The sequence below is a fragment of the Cryptomeria japonica genome, chromosome 1, assembly GCF_030272615.1.
Source record: "Cryptomeria japonica chromosome 1, Sugi_1.0, whole genome shotgun sequence".
Taxonomy (NCBI): Eukaryota; Viridiplantae; Streptophyta; class Pinopsida; order Cupressales; family Cupressaceae; genus Cryptomeria; species Cryptomeria japonica.
The window spans coordinates 150,641,756-150,652,999 of NC_081405.1; the positions used below are offsets into that span (position 1 = coordinate 150,641,756).

Below are 11,244 nucleotides of genomic sequence, written 5' to 3' on the forward strand. Positions count from 1 at the left end.
TTTTATTTTCACGCGTTGCAGATTGCAGTGTACTAAGAAAATTTAATTTGTCCAACTACCTTAGTATTCACATGGTCTCGTTGATTCAATCCCACGACAAAACAGGTGGGCCGGAGCTGAATATGGCCCTCATTCTTCATTTTCATCTGTAAAAATCATAATTGTCCCCACAGTTTGGTTTTTGCGCGACATTAAACAAATCCAAACACAAATCGTTCTCCAACACTGCATGATAATCTAGATGATTCAACTTAGGATAATGTTATCCGGGAAAGAATTCAATTCCTTTTTTTCTGCATTTCATCCAAAGGAGATCCATAGTTTAAACGTGGTCGACGAATATACGGGATTTATTCGCACTTGGTGCATGCCATCCTAATCATGAAGGCCTGATTTATTCCATACTTATATATGTGGTGTGAAACCATAATTTCTCTGTGCAGCAAATCCTGATAAAAGAATGGATGCAAGAAGTATTTTAAGACCCACCAGTGGCATCCAATGCCATAGATATGGACCAATGCCTTCCCATAGGTTTCATGTTCCAGTCCCATCTCTCAGTTTTGGAGATACTGAAGGGCCAAACAGATCGTGCTGTTTTGCCTGCCATGATTTTAGCAGTAATCGTTCGTTGCAATCCTCATCTGCGATCGAATTCCGAGTTGGGAAGGCTCGGAAAGTGCATAAAAACTTTGCCTTCAATGTGGAAAAAGGTATTTGGGGGAGTCCTTCAAAGGGGCAAGATGACATAGACGTACAAGGAGAGGTGATCTTGCAGAAGGCCTCTCTTCTTGAATTGACAGATTACTCTGCAACTTTTGCAGACGAGAAATCGGATAAACTCGGGAAGAAAGTGTCCCTCCAGCTGGTTAGCAGCAACCAGATTGACCCAGGTAATCAATTTTTTTTTGGGGTGAATCTATAATTTTGATCATTGCTTTTTAAGATTAGATATTAGATTTTTCAATCTAAAATTGTGTTCATTGTGATTTCTGAATTAGATTGTGTATATATTTTTTAATTAATATTTTGAATCATGTTTATAGATCATTGTTGTTTTTGGATTTGATTTCAGAGTTTTGCAATCAAAAATTATGATTATTGTGATTCATGAATTAGATTGTGTACCATTTTTTCAATCAACATTTCGAATCACACTCTAAAAACACCAGAAGAATGAAGAACTTAACTTTTTTTTTAAATTGTACGTTGCAGAGAGTGGAAGAGGGAAGACGTCTGAAGTATTTTACTTGGATTGGAACCCATGGGATGGACCAATCGTTGGAGATAAACACTACAAGATCTCATTCAAGTGGAACACTAGTCTGGGTGAGCCGGGAGCATTTCTCATAAGAAATGAACATCCACGAGAATTCTTTCTAAAATCTGTAACTCTTGATGTCACTGGGCGAGGCAAAATTCGATTTCAATGCAATTCTTGGATATGGCCAGAACGCGTGGACAAGAATGACCGTGTATTTTTCGCTAATAAGGTATGGGTATAGGGATACAAGATGAGATCAATGCTGTCTACACAACAATAAGTCAATAGCTTCCTAGATTAACTTGTCTATATATGTTTTTTCATGTAAATTTCCTTTTGAACTTTGAGATTTTATCACCTGATTTACCTTTCACTCATATGTACTCCAATGTTCTTTAGTGTAATTCATAATACTTTAATTTTATTATTCTTGTAGGACCTTTAGATTTTGATAAATGGAGATCAATGCTGTCCAAAAAAACAAACAAATTAATATTTTTTTTGATTTATTTGATTATTATTATTATATATTTTTACATTTAAATTTTGTTTTATCTGTAAATTCATTATTTTAATTTTATTTTTTATTTAATTGTAAATCTTTTTAAACATTTAAAAACAAGTTAGGGTTATAACTTTTTATTCATATGTACATCTAGTAATGACTTGATTATATTATTCTTATAGGAACTCCTAGATTCTAGATAAAAAATGAGATCAATGTTATTTACAAAATTATCAAATTAGTACTATTTAGTTGAGCTAATAATATTAATATATATGTTTTGGTATCTAAATTTTTGTCAACTATGAATTCATCGCTTTAATTTTACCTTTGATTTAGTTGTAAACCTTTTTTAGATAGTCCATAACAAACTAAAGTTATGATTAAAGGGGAAAATAGGTTTTGAGGGGACCCGAACTTAAGAATACCTCTATAGGAGAAGAAGAATGAAGCTCAGCATACAAACCAGTCTCAATAACCTTATGGCCAAGCCACAACTGACCATCAGCATTCCACCAGCAACTCATGACATCACACACACCCGACTCCACCTCAATAGAAAAAAGGTAAACCATCTTTACCTCAACAGAACAAAAAAGACCAAAGATGATGAGATAGAAACAAGAGAGAACGAGTATTGGGTTTTCAAAAGGCTCCCAAAACCTTAAACCTGTCAAACACCAAGTAAGAAAACTCTACCAAAGACCCCACCTCCATAGGGACAAAATGATAGAGAACAAGAAGCATGGTGCAGAAGGAACAGAGCTTTCAAGAGTCCCGAAAAGCATCTCACAACAAAGCCCTCAAAACCTCTCTCAACCCCAAAAAGAATGCCATCCACCTCTATAGAACTGGCATAGAGTGAGAAGAGGTAAAAGGGAATCCCCATCCTGATCCTCTCCAACAAAACCTGAGAGAAAAACCAAAGAGCCAAAGCATCGACAAAGCCCCACGAGAACAAGATGAAACCAAAAAAGCACTTGGGCCAAAGAAAAGAGAAAAAATGAACCCCCAAGGCAACAAAGAACTCTCCCAGGACGCCAATAGGGCACCAAAATCTAGAAGAGCACCGAACAGAACCACCAAACAGAGGGTAACCACCGAACACATTGTAGGCTCCAAAAGAGAGTGCCAAGCCAACACTGCGCGAAGCCCAGAACACGGACACCCGCGCACCAAAAGACCACTCTGCACCCGACCAAAGAACAAGGAACCGGAAAAGAAGCGCAACACCCCATGGCTATAGAGGGAAACGATCTCCACACGAAAATCCTCTGAGAAGCAATCCCAAGGAAAAGAAAACAGCAACCTGCTCCCACCTTCCTCCAGCCGCCACGCTCAAAATCATCAGAAAAAAACCCCCCACGCAAAGCTCGCCATTAGAAAACTTTCCAACATGCAAAGCTTGACAACAGGGGGTTGTGAGTCAGGCACAAAAGAGCCATACAGGAATGTGGCGCAGTCTCCCCATTGTCATCACCATCTTCAGCCGCCTCTATAGTCTCGCCTGAAACCTTAGCTCCTCCCTTTCTTTCGCTCCCGCTCCCAATCCCACTCTCGCTCCTCATTTCAAATCTTTTTTATTCATATGTTACATTATCTTCCATAACAAGCTTAAGTTAAAAAATTTCACTCATACATTAATCTAATTTGCTTTTGTGCAATTTATAGATTTCTTATTACAACAATGGCTTAATTAAATTATTCTTATAAGGACCTCTAGGTTCTAGATAAAATTGGTTGACATATAGTGAACATCATTTATATATAAGCAAAAATTTCATACTACCATTGAGTCTAAGAGTATAATTGTTGTAAATATTTATTTTTTATTAATAAGAGTAAAATATTTTTAACCTGTAGAAATGATGTAGTTTAATTGATGCAAATGATAGTATTTTGTCAAATTATATTATTTATAAAAAAAATTATCTTTTAGAGGTGCAACGAAGCTTGACTCCTTAATGGTAGATTTATCACCTATATAAGATTGCTCTACTATTCAAATGACTACTCTCTATAATAAGAATTGTTTTTCTTGTATACTATTAATGAAATAAAATGTGTATGTATGTACATATGTGTGTGTGTTTATACATACATGCATAAATACAAACATACATACATATCATCATGTTTTCCATGTCAATTGTTTACAACATCTTACCAAGTCATTATCCCACTCCAACTATGCTATCATGTTTACAATATGAATAAGGAGAGGTAGATTGCTTTGATACAATAGTCCAGAATTAACATTTTTTATTTTATAAAAATAGATATAGAAGAATGGTTACCTAACATTAAGTTTAGTAATTCATAGATATAAAAGTGTAGGTTGTCCTCTCTTGTCTTTAATAAGAGGTCAATTAGACATCATATGTATTTGAAGTCAACCTGAAAGTATAAGAAAGTAATGATATAAGAGTGATAATATTAGAGGAATAACAAAATGGAAGCAAAATCATTTAAGGAGAGAAACAATGTTGTATTTGTTGAAAGTTGAAATTTTATGACTTCAAATCTTTTGTCAACTTCTTATTGACTAATAAATGACTTATATATTCTATACATTCAGATGTTAGTCTAAGCAATAAAATTAATTAATATTCTCTCCTTGTCATTTTGTTGTCAATTATGGAGACTATTTCAGCTTAAACAACATACTCTAAGGTTGGGGTCTCATGGAGGGGAACTTCCTAAAAAATAGAGCAGTGTTGCAAACAATTTTTAGGAATTTTTTTAAGTGGGTCTTCCCATGAAATTTGTACTGCATTTCTGCTTAAAAATTTAAGCTCCTAAATTGAAGGAAGTTGGTGATCCCATGAAGCCCAAGCCCCTCCCATGGGACCCCAGCCTAAGCTTTGATTTGTTTTGGTGATCCATCTTTATTTACACTAATAAATGGGTCCTACTAAAAATTCATCATGATTTCAGATGACCCACCCAAGAAAATCAAAATATTAGAGTGTATCATTTAAGCTTGATGAATAGAAAGAAAAATTTTCTGCCATAAGAAAAATGCTATATTCATTTGTGTGAAATGAACTGAAAAATTGTAATATTGTTCACAAGACCAAACAGTCTACAAGACCCAAGATTATAAACAATAGGATGAATCCAAAAGAATTGACCACAAACCCCAACCACAAATTCAGATTGACCACTATTGTTTGTTGATCATGGTTCTTTTGATGCAAATTTCAAGCCAGTAATCTGCCATTTTTGCTATCCATTCTCATTTGAATCTCAATTTTTAGAATATCAACATATTTGACCCTAATGTCCTTTTAAGCTGAACAACCCATGATATAATTGCATTCGTTCCCACTAACCTTCAAATGCAAAGACGACAAACCCTATCATCCTATTCCTTAATGAATATATTCCACCTCCTTGTTTCACATTAACATGGTGTTAGCAGGTTCTATTATCATCTTACCTTTCCATTTTATCTCTTCCTCTTTACAGTGCTTTTGTTGATTGTCACAAATCAAATCGAAATGCTTGACATAATATGGTTCCCTTCTTTCACCCAAGATGCTTTTAGATGTGGGTCACAAAAGTTTGTTTGACGTGAAACAAAATGGTTCCCTTTTTTCATCCAAGATGCTTTGAGATGTGGGTCACAAAAGTTTGTTTGACATGAAACAGTACTTATAAGACTGCAGTTTTATATTGCTGTTTTGAATGTGCAGAGTTATCTTCCTGATGCAACGCCGGAAGGGCTTAGGACATTGAGGGATCGAGAATTGGTGCAATTGCGAGGGGATGGAAAGGGAGAGAGGAAGACATGGGATCGAATATATGACTACCACGTTTACAACGATCTTGGAAACCCTGATAAAGATCCATCGCTGAGGAGGAATGTGCTGGGAGGCTCTGAACAACTTCCATATCCCAGAAGGTGCAGAACAGGCCGCCCTCCAACCAAAACAGGTATTCATACTATAAAGAGTTCCTTCATGGCCTTCTAATCTTTTGAATTGACAACAACTTTCTAAAATACTTCAATTAAAATAAAAATATTGTGGGGTTGGTTGTAGATCCGAAATCCGAAAGCCCATCTAGTTCTTCGTTCTTCATTCCTCCGGATGAGAGATACCCTCACGCGGACTACACAGACATAGCATCCCATTCAATAGAGGCTTCTTTAAGTTCCTTAGTTCCAAATATCGAGTCAAAATTCAGTCCAGAATTCAAGTCCTTCGAAGATATTAAAGATCTGTATGTTCGAGGACTCCCCAACCCTCTGAATTCTTTGAAGAGCATTGGTGAGGCATTCAAAAGCCCATTCAAGTTCGTGCAGGAATTAGTAGATAAAGCAGAAGACAGTCCAATCATAAACTTTCCGCGTCCTCAAGTTTTTGATGGTGAGAACAAACTCAAATTCTTATATATACATTTATACTTGGGTAATTTAAGGTCACCTGCCACATTTTATGGCTAATTCACTAATGGATTTGTTATTCAGCTAATGAAAATGCTTGGAGAATAGATGAAGAGTTTGCGCGCCAAACTCTTTCGGGACTCACTCCCATGGTTATTAAACGTCTACAGGTGAGCGCTTTGTCGTTTCCTTGAAAAATAGTTCAATCAGAGAGCATTGAGGTAAAACTTAAAAGAGTGGATAAAAAGAATAAACAAAAATTATACATGTTCAATATTCAATATTCAAATCTTTTTAATGTAATTTTGGTTAAAACAGTATATTTTAAACTTTGAATTGTTTGGATGGTTCATCAAAATTGCATCGATTTGTTTGGGTGGCTCATCAAATTACTAGTGTTAATCTTTCAGTTTGAATTGTTTGGATGGTTCTTCAAAATTGCATCGATTCGTTTGGGTGGCTCATCAAATTATTAGTGTTAATCTTTCAGTATGAATTCAAGTGGGCTATCCAAGCAAATCAAAGATTTTTCAATAGAGTCCAAATAAAACAAAAAAAATAGAATATGTTGTTTAAGCTTTCTTATTTAAGAATAAACATTTTTGATCTGGAGTTAAGAATAGAAGATCTCATTTCTAATATAAACATTCAACAATATCATCATAATAGAATTTGAATCTTAGTGACAAGAACAACTACATAACTTAACTGTGACACTATGTCAATGTTAAAATATCGATTATATGATTATTAAATCTTAGCGCAGCTATATTGACTACAACACACAGATTGTTTATGTACGCCAGAGTTTTTGTAATAATACTTACTGATGTGTTTTGGGTATGTTTCAGAAATTTCCTCCATCTAGCAGTCTGAGCGCAGAAGAATACGAACCTCAACAGAGCTCAATCACAGAAGAACACATAGAAAAATATCTAGAAGGCCTTTCCGTGTCCCAGGTCCTGATTTAACTTCAGTTTTATACAATTTCATATGAACTCCATGCTTGATTAATCCACTAATATGCATTATAACATTAACGTGATCAGGCTACAGAGTCTAAGAGATTGTTCGTTTTGGACTACCATGATGTGTATATACCCTATGTTGCAAGAATTAACAGCCAATCAGACAACGTGAAAACATATGCCAGCCGAACAGTTTTGTTCCTTACCAGCAGTGGCATCGTTAAGCCCGTTGCTATTGAGTTGTCGTTGGGTGCAACCACTGACCGACCAGCTGAACGACATGTTTATACTCCTGCTGAAGAAGGTACAGAAGAAGGTGCAGTGTGGCTACTGGCTAAAACTTATGTTCGAGTCAATGAGGCTGCATATCATCAGGTGATCGGCCACTGGTATGAACTCTAACTCTTAACTTAAATAACTGTTATGTTAATCTACTGAGCTCGATGATATTAAAGTAGGATAGTTTGAAAGATAGTAATTGATAAATTATGCAGGTTTTGCACTTCTCTTGTGCCATATAGTATCTAATTTAGAGAACCAAGTAGATTTGATTCTCATTTCGAAAAGAAACTAGGAGTGAGTCAACCCAGCAGCTCTAAATTAACTAACAGTACTAAGATTATGTAATTTCATAACTGAGTTTAAATGTTATATTTATTTTGAAGGAGACTAAGAGAATAGAACAGAAAAAATAGACTAAAACTCTTCATTTTTTCATTGAGAGTTTCAGTTCCTTCAACTCCAGACACTTAAAAAAAGATATTGTTTTCTTTTCTATTGAAAAGATTTAATATTCATACCGCTGAACAACTCTCCCTCTGTGAAGCCACATATTCTATTTTTATTAATAAAAGAGTGATGGATTGTTTCTTAGATGTCAATGCCTACTGTATCTATTATAAAATGAAAAATATAATTAGACATGTAATCTTCCTACCATCTACACAATCATTGTTTGTGTATTTTATGAGTTTGAACTCATCTAAAATTGAATATCTAATTCTATGATTTTTTTATTTCATTAACATATCTCAAAACTATTTTTCCTATTTGTCAATGAGAGTCTTTCAAAGATTTCATGAATCTTAAAATAAACATCACATTATACAATATGTCGTGTCTTGTGATTATAAGCTACATTAACCTAACGACGAGTATATTATACAATGTTGAATCAATATTCGATCCCTTGTCATCTTTCTTAGTTTCAAGCCTATTAATACTGGTGTTTATTTAGGCTTGCAATTTTTCATATGAAATCTTAGCAAAATATCATTGACATATTTGGCTTGATAAATGAATATACCATTTTGTTCACCTTAATGCTGAAAGAATAATTTATGAGATCCAATAAATTATCTCAAATTCTTTTTTAACAATTTATTTGAATAAATCAATTAACAAATCAACTATGAACACCAAGTCATTAGAATACAAATATACTGACCTTGTTTGTTCTTTTTGATATATAATATACACTCACTGCTACTCCTAGTGAAACCATTATGTAAGAAGTGAGAATTAATTCTAATGTGCCATACTCTAAGAGCTTGCTTGAGTACTTACAACACTTTCTTGAATCTATATAGGTTGTTTTTGTGCCTGAAATGTCATATCCTACTTCTGCTCCAGATACACATCTTGTAGGAAGCCATTAAAAAATAAAGATTTTTTATTAAATAGCATACTACCCTCCTGTTTTAAGTTGCAATTGCCAATATTAGTCTTGTTGTGTCCAATCAGCCTACTCGAACAAATATTTCATTCTAGTCAATATGTCATCTCTAGGAAACTCATATTCTATACCAGTAATGTTATACTTTTGGGAACTAATAGACTCTTGCATTTGCAACAATGCAGAAAACCTTTAATAAGGGATCATTTGGCTTTCTGCTGTCTGTAATTTGTATGTTTCGTCTTTTTGTACTTGAATTTCTATTTGCCCTTTTGACGAAAGCTGTAGTTATATGGTATTCGCAGGCTTTTTACTCATGCTATTCTGGAGCCAATCATTATAGCCACCAACAGGCAACTCAGCACAATGCATCCGGTCTACAAGTTATTAAGGCCCCATTTTCTGAACACTATGGATGCCAATCAGGTTGCCCGTCGGACATTATTAAACGCTGGAGGATTTGTTGAGACTTGTTTTTCATCCTCCATATATTCCATGCACATGTCTTCCAAAGCCTACAAGAACTGGAGATTCAACGAACAGGGATTGCCTGCAGATCTCCTCAAAAGGCATGAAAAGAGCAAAGCATTTCTTAATTATCTTTGATCAAATCAATCAGTGTTAATATTACTGAAATTTTTGGATTTTATTTGTGTTGAGTTTTTTATCAACAATTGAGATCATATTTTATGATTTATCATATTCCATGATAATGTTCTATGATCTATTATCAGTGTGAATTAGAGTTAGTCAAAAAAAGAGAATCAAATCATTCATTCTCTTCTCTGATTCTAACTCATCCTGATGATGGATCATAGAAGATGATCCAAAATTATTATGCAAAAACTTAACACACTATTAAAATATAGAAATTTAAGTATTATTATTGTCTTTCATTAACTCAATCTCGTTCCGATATTTAAACAGCATATTTGATTCATCTGAAATCATGCTACAAAATAGGATTACTGAAAAAACAAAAGAACCTATCTTCTAACACAATTACAGATGAACCATCTAAACAAATCAAGACTTAAAACATTTTCTTTAAAGCTGCCAAAACAATGCAATGAGCTAAAATTGTTAATTTGAATGCAGGGGCATGGCTGTTCCAGACTCGACTGCACCTCACGGGCTGAGGCTTGTAATTGAAGACTATCCTTACGCGGTGGACGGTCTGGAGATATGGGCTGCTTTAAAGAAATGGGTAACAGAGTACTTGTCTCTCTACTACAAGAGCGACACCTCAATCAAAGGAGACAAAGAATTGCAATCATGGTGGAAAGAATTATTAACCGTAGGGCACGCAGATATAAAGGAAGGATGGTATAAAATGGAAAGCTTCCCTGAAATGACAGAAGCACTGACCACCATAATTTGGCTGGCATCTGCTATGCATGCAAATGTAAATTTTGGGCATTATGCCTACGGAGGATATATGCCCAACCGTCCTACCATGAGCAGACGCCTGATTCCACAGAAGGGGTCGCCGGAATATTCCGATCTCGTGAAGGATCCAGAAGCATATCTGCTTAAAACTGTGTCGGAAATAAAAACAACCACCACTGTGATGACACAATTTGAGATTTTGTCGAAGCATGCAAGAAATGAAGTTTATATTGGACAGAGGAAGGGATCCACTCCAGAGTGGACTGATGACGTGGAGGTTGATGAAGCTTTCAGTAGGTTATCCTCTGCGCTGGAGCAGGTGGAGAAGAATGTAATGAACAGGAACAATAATCCTGATTTGAAAAATAGGCTTGGCCCAGCAAAGGTTCCCTACACATTACTGTACCCAAGTACATCTGATGTGTCTCGGACAGGTGGGCTCACGGGTCGTGGAGTACCCAACAGTGCTTGCCTTTAAAATAAATGGATCTGAATCCACTAAATTGGATAGAAGTTTCAGTTTTCAGATTTAGAATGTTGGAAATTACTTGACTGCTACAGAGCTTGTACCACCAAGAAGCATTGCATTGAAGTGTGGGACTTAATAAAAAGTAGAGAAATATATGAGAGCAGATGTATATATTATGCTCATATTAGGTTCGACTCTCTGGACTATCTTGAATAACAGGTTGGAGCTTGTGGTATTCGCACCGCTCCCTCAGTCTTCAAATACTGTAATTTTTTAAAATTTTGTTTTATATATTAAAAAGGTATGTTTGAAACTTCGGTATCTATTAAGGACTTCATTATAGGACATCTTGAAGGAGGCTCCATGTTCGCTGTTAATAAAATTAAAAAGGAAATAAAAGATTTATTCCAAGATAAAGGCATAAAACGTATAGACACATAGGAGGACTTGGATTATGACAATACTATACTAATCTTATTTATTAAGACCATCAACTTAACTTATACTATTTATTCATGGAAGATGAAAGTTTAAATTAATGCACAATATCACAAACAAAATAAGCAAATAGACATTAAAAGTTT

General features: G+C 35.0%; 1 protein-coding gene across 2 annotated transcripts; it reads left to right on the plus strand.

The window, feature by feature from the left end:
• The first annotated feature begins 252 nt into the window (after positions 1-252).
• On the plus strand, positions 253-10,978 carry LOC131058565 (linoleate 9S-lipoxygenase). 2 transcript variants are annotated; one of them, XM_057992317.2, is made up of 9 exons: positions 257-893; positions 1,216-1,493; positions 5,468-5,708; positions 5,816-6,142; positions 6,244-6,329; positions 7,011-7,118; positions 7,209-7,516; positions 9,108-9,371; positions 9,901-10,978. In XM_057992317.2, the coding sequence occupies exons 1-9, from the start codon at positions 461-463 to the stop codon at positions 10,667-10,669; spliced, it is 2,814 nt and encodes a 937-aa protein (XP_057848300.1). In that variant the 5' UTR covers positions 257-460; the 3' UTR covers positions 10,670-10,978. The 2 variants fall into 2 exon arrangements, with proteins under 2 accessions (XP_057848301.1, XP_057848300.1); XM_057992318.2 differs by lacking the exon at positions 9,108-9,371 and having other exon boundaries at positions 253-893.
• The last annotated feature ends 266 nt before the right edge of the window (positions 10,979-11,244 follow it).

What these genes read in the sequence shown, in the direction of transcription:
- LOC131058565 (XM_057992317.2), top strand. Translation starts at nt 461, where the DNA reads ATGGATGCAAGAAGTATTTTAAGACCCACCAGTGGCATCCAATGCCAT. An exon ending in GTGTATTTTTCGCTAATAAG is followed by an intron (nt 1,494 to 5,467) that starts GTATGGGTATAG and finishes TTGAATGTGCAG; the next exon opens with AGTTATCTTCCTGATGCAAC. An exon ending in CCGCCCTCCAACCAAAACAG is followed by an intron (nt 5,709 to 5,815) that starts GTATTCATACTA and finishes GGTTGGTTGTAG; the next exon opens with ATCCGAAATCCGAAAGCCCA.